General features: G+C 41.6%; 2 protein-coding genes across 2 annotated transcripts; one reads left to right on the top strand and one right to left on the bottom strand.

The window, feature by feature from the left end:
- The first annotated feature begins 303 nt into the window (after positions 1 to 303).
- Positions 304 to 4,725, top strand: bmp10 (bone morphogenetic protein 10). The gene is made up of 2 exons (XM_059337484.1): positions 304 to 1,046; positions 1,877 to 4,725. The coding sequence occupies exons 1-2, from the start codon at positions 641 to 643 to the stop codon at positions 2,956 to 2,958; spliced, it is 1,488 nt and encodes a 495-aa protein (XP_059193467.1). The 5' UTR covers positions 304 to 640; the 3' UTR covers positions 2,959 to 4,725.
- A 2,775-nt stretch (positions 4,726 to 7,500) lies between these two features.
- ch25hl3 (cholesterol 25-hydroxylase like 3) lies at positions 7,501 to 12,808 on the bottom strand. The gene is made up of 2 exons (XM_059337396.1): positions 12,035 to 12,808; positions 7,501 to 9,379 (listed from the first exon to the last, which is right to left on the bottom strand). The coding sequence occupies exons 1-2, from the start codon at positions 12,463 to 12,465 to the stop codon at positions 9,004 to 9,006; spliced, it is 807 nt and encodes a 268-aa protein (XP_059193379.1). The 5' UTR covers positions 12,466 to 12,808; the 3' UTR covers positions 7,501 to 9,003.
- Between the last annotated feature and the right edge of the window lie 4,027 nt (positions 12,809 to 16,835).

Raw genomic sequence — 16,835 nt, 5'->3', positions numbered from 1 at the left:
AGGAAGAGGCTACAGGAGAGTGTTTACAAAATCCTCATTAAGGAAGTTGTGAGATAACACACGCTCATGTGCATCACACAAAGTGGAAGGCATGCACGCACGCACAAACACACACACACACACACACACACACACACACACACACACACACACACACACACACACACACACCAGCAAAGAGACCATAAGCACTGAGCAATGCAGAGCCCACCATATCATAGATAAGGGACAGAAAGACAGAGCTGGGAAGAAGAGAGCAGAACACAGAGAGAGAGACTGACAGAGCAGAGGACACAACTGAGATGACTCAGATGGACAAAGCCAAGCCTCGGCCACCCTGTCACCGGAACTGCAGCCCTGGCGCATAACACTTCAAAAGGTGTGCATGAGAATAAATGCTGTGAGATCTGGAGGAGAGCAAGAGGAACACACACTCCTACAGAGGGGCTCACACTGGTCAGTACAAGGGTCAACACTACTGCCAGGGATCCAGAACTTTCTTTGCCTACAGATGAACTGACCACAATTTCAATAAACCTTTGGATTTCAGGGATCATAATCCCTTTGCGTTACTGTTGCATCGGCTCATCCATAGTTAACCAAGGAGGCATAAAATAGAAAGCTGCAAATTGTTTTTCCCATGGCGAGCATTTGGGTCTCTCAACTGGGAACCATCTGCAGCTCCAAGACTTTGCTCTTGCTGCTTTGCGTCCTGCTGCTTCAGGCACTGTGTGGACAGAGCAGCCCGATATCTAACACCCATCAGAGGCATCGCCCCGATCCAGGGCTGGGAGACGGGCACGGAGGGGTGGTGGATCCGTCACTGCTGGAGCAGGACAACAACATGAACATGCAGAGCCTGCTGGAGAGTCTGAAGGAACAGTTTCTACGGACATTCAACCTGTCTGGCTTGGGTCCTCCTCCCCTGCCTCCTGGAGGCACACGAGAAGAGCCACCTGAGTACATGATGGAGCTTTATAACCGTTTTGCAAATGACCGCACTGCTATGCCCACCGCCAACATCATACGCAGCTTCAAGAATGAAGGTAAAGATCTTCTGCTCCTGTCGATCATATAGATAGAATAAAAACGAGACCATCTTTTTCTTTCTAAGTTGTCATGTTTCGTGAATATTTTAATGACATTTCTCATTGAAAAAATATTTGTATTTTCCTCATTACAATCAACCAGAACAAGGTTCTTCTTGTATATATGTACAGTTTTTACATAGCATGTAACTTAAAGCACATATAAACCAAAATGTAGTTGTGTAAATCCAAGCCTTAGTCATGACCCTATTCCTTTTTGCTTCCCCATGCAAGGTAATGCTTATTTAAAAATGTTTCTCTGAAATGTAACAGCTTGCAGGGTAGTTCACACCAGAATTAAAATGACATATTTTTTCTCTTATCTGTAGTGCTATTGTGAGTTGCTGAGTGTTGGCAATATCAGCCTGAGAGCTGTTTGCCATCTCTCAAATATAATGTCACTTAGCTTGTGGTGCCCAAAGCTGAAAAATGCATTTGAAGTCAACAGCAATGTCTCTTTCCAGAAATCATGACCCAGTTACTCAAGTTAATCTACAGACCTCAATATGAACAGTTAATGTTGGAACTACACTTGAAAGATAGAAGTTCCTTTTATCATCTCTCACCTAAACAATCTAGATCTTCTCAATCTAGCACTACAGAAGATTATGTAAATTTGATTCGGGGGCAAACTGTCCCTTTAAAAAATAATCTAATATTTTGCAATTGAAATAAAGAAAAAAAATCATCAATAGGCTCAGGTTAAGATAGGGTTAGTTAACTTTGCAGAACTCAACTGAATACCTTGTTAAAAAGACTAAAGTTCAAATGTTATTTCTCTGCCCCAGATTCATCCCCCAGTGTTGTGGGCGTGGGAGGAGTAAGGCGTCACCCACTCCTCTTTAATGTGTCAGTCCCCCATCATGAACGCATCACGACGGCTGAGCTTCGCCTCTACACCCTTGTCCAGACTGATCGCCACCTTTATGCTGGTGTCGACCGCAAGGTCACCATCTACGAACTGGAATTGCAAGTCGGAGATGACAACATGACTGATGAGAACACAATGAGAGGTGATGGATTCAGAGGGGGAGGCGAGCAGATACAGCAGATGGAGTTGGCTTCACGCCAGGTCTACGGCACCGATAACGGCTGGGAGGCCTTTGACCTCACAGCTGCTGTTCAACGCTGGCGCAAATCTGAGCATGGCAGCACACACCGGTTGGAAGTGCATATTGCCAGCATGGCTAATGAGGATAACATTGAAGGCATGACAGAGGACAATAAAGACATTAATCCACCTGAAGGGGACATGAAGATTGACACCAGCCCTGAGGAAAAACACAAACCTCTGCTGATTGTTTTTTCTGATGACCAAAGTAGCGACCACCGTGATGACAAGCGGGAGCTGAATGAGATGATTGACCACGAAACCTCCAACATGGTTCTCCAAAATGACTTGGGGATTGGCCTGAATGGGCTGTGGGGGGAGTTGGGGAGGGACACTGATGAGAGAGATGAAGAAACAGAGCCAGACGAAGAGGACCTTATCCAAATGCGATCCAATCTGATCTATGACACAGCATCCCGCATTCGTCGCAATGCCAAGGGCAACCACTGCAAGAAACAATCTCTGTACGTGGAGTTCAAGGATATTGGATGGGACAGTTGGATCCTGGCACCCACTGGTTACGATGCCTTTGAGTGCGCCGGCATTTGCTCCTTCCCACTGACAAAGCACGTCACACCCACTAAGCATGCCATTGTCCAGACATTGATCAACATCAATAGTCCACAGAAGGCGGCACGAGCTTGTTGCGTGCCCACCAAGCTGGACCCCATCTCCTTGCTGTACTTGGATGACACAGGCGTGGTCACCTACAAGTACAAGTTTGAAGGCATGGTGGTGGCTGAGTGTGGCTGCAGATAGTCAGTGCTTTGAGAGAGTTAACTCTTCATAAAGTCTTAAAACAAGAAGAAAGACACAACTAACAATACTCTGGAAAGGAGGTTAGACAAAACTGTCTTCAACAAAGGGACTAATGTTGGAATATCTGGAAGGGGTTGAGATTGGAAATGCGCATCCACTATTCACGAAACTATGTGCACTCAAAATGAATGATTGTGGACAAATACATGTTTTTAACAGCAAAACAGAAGTACTTCATTTAAAGGCATGAATATCAGTGGGCATCATTCAGACAGTGGGAAGACAGTGTGCTGCCAATAGTGATGCCAAGGTGTGTCCTCATACCCGCAAGAATGACAAGGCACAAGATTTCCCAAAGGACTGAACCAAGAACATCCTAGTGTGTGGTGGGAACCAGTGGGCCACTTGTCCCCCTCCCTCCCCTTCCCCTTGACATCTGTCTTCCTCTCCACTTATCTCTGGCCTCCCCACTCGATGCAAACACTAATCAGCACTTTGTGTGTCCTGGCGCAGCGAAATGACCTCCCCAAGGCAACCTGACAAGACATGAACTCTCCAGGCCCACCTCCTGCCTCCTGCAGCCTCCTGATACGTAGGCGCTGTGCAAGGGTCCTAGTGGCAGGGTTATCTATCCCAACTCTGTTTCCCACTTCACATGCCTCTTTTCCACTCCCCTGAGCTACAGCGATAGCAAGGTGTGGGGGGTTGAGAAACATGTATGCCACCACTCAGGCTTGGAGAACTGGACGCCATTCTGGGCAACTTTGGAGGTGGTGGGATGGGGGAGTCGGACAGGGGTTGTCTACATTCCTAGGCAACAAACAATCTTAACTGGCTCAACTCACTGACCTAGCATCATGTGCCCCTAACATATCTCCAACTTCTCAATTGAGGCATCTATCACTTTTATGGTAAAAATGGCCGTTTGGACAGGTATTATCTGATGGCCCATCTCAAGAGTTACATTCCCTTTATGGACACCAAAAGGAAAGACAGTTACAGAAACACAGTTGTTGAGAAGCATTTTGATACCTCTGCTGCTTGTGTCAGTTAAGACTATTTATTGTTCTAATTTATTGATTTTTACAACAGAGACGATAACTATGTATGTACATTTGTAAGTTACTTACTGTAGAGATAGTTGTGTATCCATGACAATGCATTTGCAGCACAAAATTAAATTTGTTGGGAAGAGGAATGGTAACAATTTATAAAACAATAAAAAAAACTATTACTTAAACGATCCTACATGAGAAGTCTTCTCTAAATTAATTGTTAATCCTTACTTACGTCATAAGGATTACGTAAATATTTAGATCTGAAATACCACACTAATGTTGTTTTTCACAGTCAACTGTACATGATGTATTTCCCACATTACAATTATCAGTCAAAGCATCTTAGTCTGTCAACTTTACTGTCCAATATTTAAGGAAGAAGCTGCTAGACCAATGATACAATGCATTTCTGACATTCAGATAATTTAGTCGGACAGTATCAGCTCACAGGTCATAGTTCATGCATGACACACAAACAAAGAACCATGGGAAACTGAGTGGAAGGCCCACTAATGAACAAAATGGATGGCCTGCTGCTCACACTGACAGCTAGCAGATGCAGACAGCTGTGATGGAAAACCTGTTCGTGAAGAGAAACTGTGTACAGAATACAAACAAAGATTTGAACACCAGTATCTCTTTCTGTTCTCACTCATTCTTCTAATGTTTAGTAGATCGGAAGAGTATTGTAAGTAAATAAGTACCAACGTACACTGAAGGTGAATAAAGCATACAGATTCCTGCTCTGAAATAACTTTCTATTTTTTCTTTGTTTTTAAAAAACATGTCACACTAATGCTCTATGACAGTGGTTATTAACCTGGGGTCAGGACCCCCTTGGGGGTCAAAAGATCATATCTTGGGGTCGCCAGATGCTTTGAAGAAAAAAAAAGAATAACTTCAGAAATATAACTATAAATATAACATACTTTAGACTGCTGAATGGTTTTTAGATTTTTAGAGATGGTCCTTCAACTCAGAGATGGTGCTGTTGCGGTGGGTCAGGGGGAGAGCAAAGTCATGGAGCACTTCAAAAACCCTGATCAGAACAGCTGTTTATGTTGAGAACCACTGCTCTATAAAGGTGAGATATCTGGCATTGTTATTTACAATATCGTACAGTTCGACATATTGAGAAGAATGCTCATTTAAGAGTTAGATAAGAAAAACAATAATACTCTCATGCCTGTGTGCTAATTATGAAGTTACAGCCTTAAGACAACTAGCTAAGCTGCATGTTAACACTAGCTGGCTAGCTTTAATGGATGAATTCAGGCAGAGTGGCTTCCTAAAGTCTTGTTGTCATTATGAAGATTCTGGCAATTGGCAGAGAATAACAGAATATTATAGGTGCTGGTAGGTGGACTTTTTATAATTTCACAGAGCTAGGCTAGCTGTTTCCCTGTTTGTTTTTTTGTTTGTTTTTTAGCTTTTATGCTAAGCTAGGCTTACTATCTCCTCGCTGTAGCTTTATACTTAAACTCTTAAAGCCCACCTGCCTGCTGATGGGTGGGGGTAGGTTAGGATAGACATAAACATTTTTTTTTGTTTTAACTGATGTAGTTTTAGTTGTGTTTTTGCCACATGTCAAACAATCATATTTTCAGAAACCCCGTAAAGATGTGACCTTTCACATGCATTTTGGCCTTACATTCTTCAGTCACCATTACTAAGATAATTTTTCAACCTATGAACAATTCTTATACATTCATTAAAATGACAGGTAAATGGTAAATATAACTTATGCTATCATTTCACCATTGCTACATTGCTACAAAGTTATTATGTGTCCTTTTTTGTTTTAATTGTTAATATGTTCTAACACTGATTTCGCAGTCAAACAATGTAATTGAAGTTGAAGTTGTAGAAACTTGTTTCAGACATTTTGGCTATACAAAGCTTCCGAAACAAATAAGTCTTGGCAACAGCCCACTAATGACAAGTGCACTGAGATGTTCCACAAAGCAGACAAGTCACTGGCTGACCTCTCATGTAAGATGCGAGCAGAGGTCGTCTAAAAATGGTTACAGACCAGAGGGCAAGAACCTCAACAAGTTACTGTGACAACGGGAGGTCTCAGCTATAAAGCTCACTAATTGAATATTTACAGAATAGTGGAGGAAATATGAATCTGGCCTTTGTCAGTGAATGACCAACCAAGGAAATATGATGAAATGGGAAGTCTTTAGTATTTACTCTGATGATAAGGACTGGTGGAGAGAGCTCTGTGCTTTTTCTTCTGCCTTGTTTTGACATGGCTCCATCTGTTGAAAGAATTTTAATCTCTCTTCACGTTGTTATTCTGGAGTGTGTAAGATTTGGCGTACGTGATAATTTAGGAGCACACCTAAAAAGAAGTAAACAAACTGAACACTTCCTAATGTACAGACAGTTCAAATCCTTGAAAATCCTGTAATGCTCCAGTGCCTGACATCATGACGGCTGCAGGACGTCTACGTGTGTCTCGCTGTGAACGTGTGTTTTTGTGTTTGTCATCCAAAGCTGCATGACTCTCCCTGACTCTGACGTGGGGTCTGTAATAGGGCCTGATTGTTTCCGTTTTGGGTCACATGTTTATCATTCCATCTCTGTGCACAACCACCCAGCACTCATCTCTCACTCTTTCCTCCACTCTCTTCATTTCCTGAAAAGCACACTTTTCCCAACATTACTTAATGACCATTTGCAAAAGAACCTCCAAATGTTCAAACACATTTTAACAATTTAAATTTGACTCTGAAGTTGCGAAATTGCAAAAAGCCCACTGGAAGAGTGAGTAATGAAAAACAGATGCTCAGTCAGTGAAGTTCTTGTGATGACTGGACTGATTTCTCAGAACAACACTTTCAGTTCAAGTCAGCAGAGAAAGAATACTGTTACTGCCATTCTTCATTAAAAGTAATGACTTTCACTTGCCATAGACACTGAAAAAATAAATTAGAAGTTGTTATCAAGAAGGCATCAGTGAAACATCAGGGGTGGTCAGCTATCCTGTCCATTAAAGGCATGAAAAAGCCCAAAAAATACATTTAAAAAAAAAAGAAACATCACTGCTAAAGTAAAGTAATGATATAATGGTGAGTTATTAAGTGTTAAACCCAACATCTCACGGTGATGAGGTGCAGGAAGCTGGAGCAATCTGGAGCCCTTGGCTTCTGTCATGAGAACACGGAGTGCCTACGGAGAGGTAGCCACAAATCATCTGGCACGGCCCCAGCGGAAAAATAAACCCTTAGGATGCTTTCGTTGGGTTTAAGAGGTATTGATGACAATGCCTCTCTTGTAAAACAAATTGCAAAGGTTACAACTGCGAAAAGTGACTAAAAAGTTTCTCATCTTTGAAAACATGTGGTTCTTATTAGTGAAGCCACATGGGACCAGTTTACAGAGAGAATAGACAGCTGAGAGGCCCAGGGGCATACAAATCTCTAACCACAGCAGCACAACAGAAACCTGAACACACAAAATCTGTGATCTGCTTTCATATATTTTCTGATGTAAAAATGGACAAATACAGCACAGAATATACCAGAATCTTTACAATACACTCATCATGGTACAAATTATGCAACAGTTTCTACTCAAGAGAAATGTTAACCTGACATATTTACATTATTCTCACATTTCCATTTCTTTACAATTCCACTGTAATATTTAGAATTTTGCTAAATTAAAGACAGTGCAGTATTATATTATCGCCAAAAACACCCACCTGACCCACCCAGAGCTGGCAAATATGGCGTTTCCCCACCATTTTATAGCATCAAATAACTAAATAAAACCAAACTTGAACAAACATTAGCGTGATAGGAATTAACCAAAATGGCAGAACCCACGTCCCATCTGCTAACATGAAAGGAGCAATTGAGATGTTTTGGTTTCACTTTTGGGAAGATGTCATGTTGTCCATCTACATTCACATTTACATTTAGTCATTTAGCAGACGCTTTTATCCAAAGCGACTTACAGGAAGAGTAAAAGCAAACAATCAAGGTATACTGCAATAAGAGCTATTAGTGCAGCAATAAGTGCTAGTGACAATTCTTTGAGGAGTAGAACTATCGTGTGGTCTAGGAGAGAAGATGCTCTCTGAAGAGATGGGTCTTCAGGAGATTTTTAAAGGTAGAGAGTCCTACCCTGCTCTGGTAGGAACTGGTAGTGTGTTCCACCAGCGGGGAACAAGAAGTGCAAAGAGTCATCTTCCATACAAAGTAACATTAAGCTAACTATTAACACATTATAACTAATTTGGTTAATCTGTAACAAATGTAAGGAATACAGTTTGTTATAGTTATTGGCTGGGTGCAGTCACTTCCTGGGGCCTCTCCTGAGGCAGGCTAGCTGTTTTTTTAACTCTTTGTGCTAACTTGCTAAACTGACTGGCTGCATGTTGTAGCTTCTAATTGTACTGTACATACTGGCATCAAACTTCTCATTCCGTAAACCACTTTGTAATGTATTTGTCATATTTGTTTTGTCCCCTTTAACCACACATATGATCAGCATTGACCAAAATAAATGTGTTATGCATTATCTTCCCAACGCCTCCAACATGAAAGCATACAATACAAACCCATCCAAAAAACCCCCCATGTCACGAAGGCAAATCAGCTGCACATTAGTTCAGGCATTTGTCCATTGTTTCATTGTGTTGATTTACTGTGTCATCCCTGCGCTCTCATCATCTTGTGCTGCCTTCACTTGATAAGGAACAGCTGGAGAAACGAGCGTTAAAATGCCATTATCAGCACATTAACATAAAGTATATCCATTAGTGAGGAATGTAATCCCGTTTTGGGAATATACAGATTTCAGTAATTGTATTATAATCCCTGAAAATGTCTTGATACTGTAGGATGTGTGAAGTGTAGGTGACATATCCCCCATGAAGTGTGCATATGAAAAGCTGATCAGAAACAAGCACAATCTGCAGAAAATATCCTTCATTGAAATTAAAATCCTTGGTTTGCTTTGTGCATCAGTTTCGTCACTCTGGACGTGAAAGCTGCCCTGGTGCACGGTATGTGCCAAAGAGCAGGTCCCAGTGTGTGAAGTAGGGGGCGTAGTTGACACTGTGGAGAGTATGGTGGGCTTGGTGGCAGGGGGCTCCTCCCAGACACGGCAGCAGTCTGTGCAGAGCCCAGGGCAGGTCGTAGCCACAGTGGTCCTCCACCGCCAGCCAGCTGTTGACCAGGTGGAAGAAGGCTTCGCTCAGAGGGTGACAGCCCAGCACCCAGCTGCTGCTCAGAGCCAGCAGCAGCAGAGACAGCAGCTCCACAGAGCTGGAGTCCTGAGCAGCCATAGCGAAGGGAACGTGGTGCTGGTGGTGCAGCTGGTGGGTGCTGCGGTAGAGCCAGGGAACCCTGAGGGGGAACACAAACAACATTCTTACTGTTACAGATAATCACTGCAATATTCCCAGAATGGTATAATGTCTGTGGTAGTCCGCTTAATCAATCTGGTACTACTACAAGGACAGTACAACTACTACTGCTACTACCAGTACTACAGCTATAACTAATAATATTGTGTCTTATTGAAAGGCAACTGTCAGGACACCTAGAATCACCACACATTCAAGATAAAAGGGCACTCTTTGATTTTACATTTCTCTTATTGGACTTTTAATATTTTGAGCAGAGAGTCTGTGTTACAAGGTGGGGGATTGGAATTTGTAAGGCATGATTGTTAACACACATGGGTTGAAGAAAGATCCCAGTTAGTTGCATTGTGGTAAACGTAGATAGATAGATAGATAGATAGATAGATAGATAGATAGATAGATAGATAGATAGATTCTAAAGAAGGATTATGTATTAAGGAGTAGAATTCCAGTGCAGAATAAATATGAATATACAGTATAAAAATGTTGGTGCCATGAAACAAATAAGGTGCAATGAACAGTGTGCATAAAAAACACATAAAGTGCATAACGACGGTATGTAATGAACCAGACTATTTGTTATTGTACAGTGTGATGGCATGTGGCAGGAAAGATTTTTTATATCTGCAGCAGTTTGTTCAGTGTTCTCCTTTCCACCACAGTCTCAAAAGTCTCCAGCGTGAGACCAAGTACAGAGCCAGCCTTCTTGATAGCCTGTTGGTGTTGCTGGCTCTGATGCTGCTGCCCCAACACACAGCAGCAAAGAAAGTCAGTGTCAGTCAGTAGGAGTCAGTGTTTGAAAATGGAACACAATTTATACGCTCATTATAGGTTTTTAAAATCTTGATATGTGAAATAATTATCACTGTTCAAGACTGATGGACTCAGGGGAGGAGAGGCCATGGTAGAGAAAACTTTAAAAAGTACCCTCTAGAGTGGCATTTAAATTGAGAAGACATGGCACAGTGATGTTTTCTGATACACGCTTCAAAACTTTCAGTGGATTGAATCCTCACTGAATGCAGCGGATAACCATTTTTTTCCACTTCTGCTTCTCAGACAGCCTGAGCGCAGCACTGATGTCCAATAAATGAACTGGAGTGAATATAATACAATATTTTCCTCTCAAGTATAGCCTATACTTGAGAGGGAAAATTCAAATACAGCCAATGGCAAGCCCTTCAAATATGTAATCAGTAGAGCTGACTGGAAGTGATTTAGTTTTTACTTGTGGAAATAAGATTCTGACATGTCAAAAGGTCATTTTGACTAGTTTAAATATTAATTTAAGATAAACAGAAGAGCGTTCAGGCACTCACAGCAGTGAAAAAAGTCACTATCCACGTGAGAAGTAAAAAGCCTTTATTCTAGTAACCAGATATTTTAAACAAAATTATCAAAAAATTCAACATGTTTGACTGCTGTTGGTCATCAGGGCGTTAAACATACAGACAGGTGTGGTGTCACCTATATAGTAACAACAACAATAGGAGGCAATCACATGACCCAAATATCCACATGACACAGGAGAATATAGACTGTTGCTAAAAAAAAGTTGGAATAAAATATGTTTTACTTTCCATGAAATGATTGTGACATTGTGACTTATTATTGACAGATAAAGTGTTATCTTCTCAAAGAAGATAATTAATCTCTTCCAAACATATCAAAATGAAAATGAAACCACAATTAACAGAGAATTCTGTCTGAAAACAAATTTACAACTGTATGGGTAACCATGTAAATAATTATATGTGCATATAATTTATATATCTATAAAACAACTTTAACATGTTACAATTGTTGTAGATATCTTCAATAGGGCTTCTTCAATTGTTGCCATACTACCTCTGAATGATACTTGAGAACATATAATAACTGAATTTCCACCATTAGGGACATTGATGGCAATATGAATATTCTTCTTATATCCCTCAGCACATGCAGGCTCTTTAATGTTTTCAATTGTTGACATGATGTAAAAGACTATAAAACTCCACAGGGGACCTCAAACTGTCCAAGGAAACCCAGAATGAAATATCAACAATCAGGGCCGGTTATTCCTACAGGCCACCAAGGCGGCTGCCTAGGGCGCCAAATTGGCAGGGGGCGCCAAAAGTTTCTAAGTTTCTAAAAATTTTAATGTTAAGACCATTATATTGCCTGTATGTAGTTCATGTATCAAATATAAATGTACATTTAAATTTCATTTTTATGTTTATTTTTATTGCATTTGTATGTCTACATTTTATTTATTTTCAGTCTTTGCCATTCTTAATTTGATGAAGATCTGTGTTTTCTTATTTATTTATTCGTATTTTCAATTCAGTTGTTGTTGGTAAAGTTCCAAAGTTTCTAAAAATAAAAATGTTCTGAGACCATTACCTTGCTTGTAGTTCATGTATCAAATATTAGTGTACAGCATAATACATATAACATAGTGTACCTATATCAGAATGAATACATGGAATGGATGTGGTTCGGGGGGGGGGGGCTCTCAATATCGCCTAGGGCAGCCAATGGGCTAGAACCGGCCCTGTCAACAATCCAAACTCCAAATACAGCATCAAAGATCAACAGGAGGAGAAACATGTTGAAAGACATGACTAGCATGACATCAGTGCAGACTGCTCACCTGTGCATGATGACGTGCCATATGAAGAAGAGCGTGTCAAACAACAGCAAACATGCGAAGACTTCCACAAAGAGCCGCCAGCAGGATGGAGCCAGCTCCGGGAGCGTGGGGCTCCTCAGTGTGTGCAGCAGCGCGGTGGCGGGGAGGACGGTGGTCAGGTATCTGTACAGCACCCTCCAGAAACAGTCAAACCATCGCCGGAGGGACGGCGGCGGACCCGTCCCTGCTGTGATCCTCCACGAGCGGACCCGCTGACAGACGCCCCCCAACGCGTCCAGCGCGAGGAAAGGTGCGCAGAGCAGGACGTGCGTCAGGAAGGCATAGGAGGCAGGCAGGTACGGGGAGAGCAGGATCTCCTCCTGCCCTGTTCTCACAGACTCCCAGAGTCCCTGGAGGACAAACTCTCCATGCTCTGTGGAGGGCGCACTCATCACGGATCCCAAGCCACGATCCTCTGCATCCTTTCTTCTTACTGTTAACAACTCTGAGGAAAAACAACCCTTTTAAGATCAATTCAGCAGCAGTCCGTTAACCTTTGAAACTAACGTCCTTCTAGAGTGCCGAGCTATGTCTCCACTTTCAATGGGCTCCAGGGATCTGTCCTGGATAACTCTTCCAGGTAAATTAGGTGTTTTTCCACGGCTGCAGCTCCGCAGCTACCCCGGTGCTTCTGGGGAGGTTTTTCTGCATACGGTTGTCGGAGGAGGAGGAGGAGCCCCGGATCCATACATGCGTGATCACACAAAAGTCAAATCTTTCTTGATTAAGACATCGATGCAACTAAATAGGTGAAGTAGTCATAATCCTCCTGATGGTGGCTGTCAGTGTTACGCAATTAATCCGCCCACATAGGGGTTGGCTGCTGGGAATGCAGGGGGTTTCTGGGAGAGCTCTGTCAGAAGATCAGTTGTCAGTGAGTTCTGATTATCCTCTGATACTGATCACATTGCTCATTGCAGTAGTGCTTCTACTGAAACTTAAATTTGGATCTCTCAATTCAGGGGTTTTCCAGGAAAAAAGATCCCACAGCCGGAACAGGGTCGGTTCTGACTGTGTGTTATGAATATAATGATATGATGAATGATTCCAAGGAAATCATTTAATTTGCCTTTTGCACTTCATAAAAACACGATATAAGGAGTCAATGGGATGCAATTTATGCCACGAAGTATGATGCCTACTAAAGCAGATTCTTCATTTTTACCTAATGTTCTCTGTCTTGTAAAGGAGTAATATGTCAGAATGTAATTTATGACTTAAAATGGTTATACCCAACAGTATACTCTTATATTAACAATAGTGCCCGACCGATCTGGGAATTTAAAGTTCAAAGGCGTTTCTAGAGGTGAAAAACTGACCAATTAATGCTATGGTTGCCAATGTAGACCTTTTAAATGTAGAGCTCAAACAAAAAAAGTTACTGCAGAATTTTAGTTGTATCAAATAACCAAGATACTGTCAGTATATCCTCATAAAATGGTTTGTATGAAATATGACAGAAACAGAACTATATGGTTAGTTCAATGCACCAAAACTACTTTAAGCTCAGGAAAAAGAACAATGTTTAGTTTAAAGAGAAGTTAACTTATGTTATAGGTTATGTAGCTACAAGAAGGGAAGTAGTGAGACCCACGTACAGAAGGTGTGTAACTGGATTAATATTGTAACTTAAAACTATACCATTGGCTTTTGGTTTAATATAGGACATGAATATAATTTTTTTTAGGCCAAAGTAATACTTTTCTTTGACCCATTAATCCCCCCCGAACTCCTCCACTTGCAGACTTTCTAGCTCCTCAAGTCTCCTTTGCCCCCGTCATAATTAGTATGGTCACTAGATGCCCAACATCAAATATCAATATGAGTCATACTGTGCCTGTGGGCTATCTACTTATTATAGTGTTATAAAATAAATATACATACCCAAAGTGAATGAGAAAAGCCCTTCACTGTATATTTGCTGCCTTGTAGGTCAGGATTCCGTAGAAGTGGGTCTCTGAGTGGACTGATGGGAATTAAAAGGTCAATGTTTCACTGTGTGGGTTAATTTTTTCATCATCTCCTGAACATTTTCATTTTCTGGAGAAGAATTGATCACTAATTACCGACTCATAAAGAAATGTTCAGTAAGTGAAATCACCATTGAGTCACCATGATTTTATCATCACACAGTGATTCGTCACTGTTGTACTTCACAGTCTGTTACCTGATTCCTTTCTCTGACGTTACTAAAGCATGAACATGACGTGTGTAAAATGTGTTGGAACTAGTCTGACGCTTCGTTCTCACAATTATTCTCATCATTATTTAATTTACTTTTAATATGTGAGATCTGATTAGAAGACTTCCCACAGCCACACTCTCCTTTACAACTTGGACAACCTTGTTCATTTTATTTTATATTCTCATTAGAGGTCAAAATGAAGTGTGTTAAATTGATTTGTGATGGAAAATGTGGTAAGGACGTTTAATTCAGGTATTATTATTATTAAATGGATGGATGGTAAATGGACTGCACTTATATAACCCTTTAACCCTTTGATGCACAACATGGGTCTAAAGTGACCCGACTGAGTTTTTATTTTCTATTTCTTTGCAATACATTAATTCCATCATTCAGTATTTTAGGTTTTCCTCAATTATTTTGTTTCTGTATCCCTTTTTGTGTCACTACCCTTCTACTGCACAACATGGGTCAAAAATTACCCTTATACATTTTCAATGTTATTTCATGTATGGCTGAGTGTTTCTATTATACATCTTTGAAATATATATATTTTATCATTTATTATTCCATGTATTTAGTAAATATCTTTTTTTTTTTTTTTAGCACAAATCATCCTGTTTATCTTTTCCTTTCCTACTTTTCCAACAAGCACAGCTGTTGTACTTCTACTTCAAGTTAACACACATGGGTCAAAAATGACCCACATTCATTTATAATAGAATTTGGCAGGAAAAATGTCTGTGAGTATGAACACATTCACAGCTCAGCACAGCTCCCTTTACACATCTGGAACACCTAAGTCTTGTTTTTTTTTTTCAATTGTTCTAACATTACCCTAACAAAAAATTTGACAAGTGTGAAAGATAGCTGTACATAAAATTTTATTAGGTTTAGGTTATTGAGAGTAAGTTCATGTCACAAAGGTAATTAGTTACACTGAACAAAAATATAAACGCAACACTTTTGTTTTTGCTCCCATTTTTTATGAGATGAACTCAAAGATCTAAAACTTTTTCCATATGCACAAAATAACCATTTCTCTCAAATATTGTTCACAAATCTGTGTAAATCTGTGATATTGAGCACTTCTCCTTTGCCGAGACAATCCATCCCACCTCACAGGTGTGGCATATCAAGATGCTGATTAGACAGCATGATTATTGCACAGGTTTGCCTTAGACTGGCCACAATAAAAGGCCACTCTAAAATGTTCAGTTTTATCACACAGCACAATGCCACAGATGTCGCAAGTTTTGAGGGAGCGTGCAATTGGCATGCTGACAGCAGGAATGTCCACCAGAGCTGTTGCCCGTGAATTGAATGTTCATTTCTCAACCATAAGCTGTCTCCAAAGGCGTTTCAGAGAATTTGGCAGTACGTCCAACCGGCCTCACAACCGCAGACCACGTGTAACCACACCAGCCCAGGACCTCCACATCCAGCATGTTCACCTCCAAGATCGTCTGAGACCAGCCACTCAGACAGCTGCTGCAACAATCGGTTTGCATAACCGAAGAATTTCTGCACAAACTGTCAGAAACCGTCTCAGGGAAGCTCATCTGCATGCTCGTCGTCCTCATCGGGGTCTCGACTCGTAACCGGCTTGAGTGGGCAAATGCTCACATTCGATGGCGTCTGGCACGTTGGAGAGATGTTCTCTTCACAGATGAATCCCGGTTTTCACTATTCAGGGCAGATGGCAGACAGCGTGTGTGGCGTCGTGTGGGTGAGAGGTTTTGTGATGTCAATGTTGTGAATCGAGTGGCCCATGGTGGTGGTGGGGTTATGGTATGGGCAGGCGAGACAATCCATCCCACCTCACAGGTGTGGCATATCAAGATGCTGATTAGACAGCATGAATATTGCACAGGTGTGCCTTAGACTGGCCACAATAAAAGGCCACTCTGAAATGTGCAGTTTTGTTTTAATGGGGGGGTCTGGGGGGGTCAGAAAATTGGTCAGTATCTGGTGTGACCACCATTTGCCTCACGCAGTGCAACACATCTCCTTCGCATTGAGTTGATCAAGTTGTTGATTGTGGCCTGTGGAATGTTGGTCCACTCCTCTTCAATGGCTGTGCGAAGCTGCTGCATATTGGCAGGAACTGGAACACGCTGTCATAGACGCCGATCCAGAGCATCCCAAACATGCTCAATGGGTGACATGTCCGGTGAGTATGCTGGCCATGCAAGAACTGGGATGTTTTCAGCTTCCAGGAACTGTGTACAGATCCTTGCAACATGGGGCCGTGCATTATCATGCTGCAACATGAGGTGATGGTCGTGGATGAACGGCACAACAATGGGCCTCAGGATCTCGTCACGGTATCTCTGTGCATTCACAATGCCATCAATAAAATTCACCTGTGTTCGTCGTCCATAACATACGCCTGCCCATACCATAACCCCACCGCCACCATGGGCCACTTGATTCACAACATTGACATCACAAAACCTCTCACCCACACGACGCCACACACGCTGTCTGCCATCTGCCCTGAATAGTGAAAACCGGGATTCATCTGTGAAGAGAACATCTCTCCAACGTGCCAGACGCCATCGAATGTGAGCATTT

Source organism: Centropristis striata, chromosome 7 (genome assembly GCF_030273125.1).
Source record: "Centropristis striata isolate RG_2023a ecotype Rhode Island chromosome 7, C.striata_1.0, whole genome shotgun sequence".
Taxonomy (NCBI): domain Eukaryota; kingdom Metazoa; phylum Chordata; class Actinopteri; order Perciformes; family Serranidae; genus Centropristis; species Centropristis striata.
Note: the sequence above shows the minus strand (reverse complement) of the source record. Positions and strands in the feature narration are given on the sequence as shown.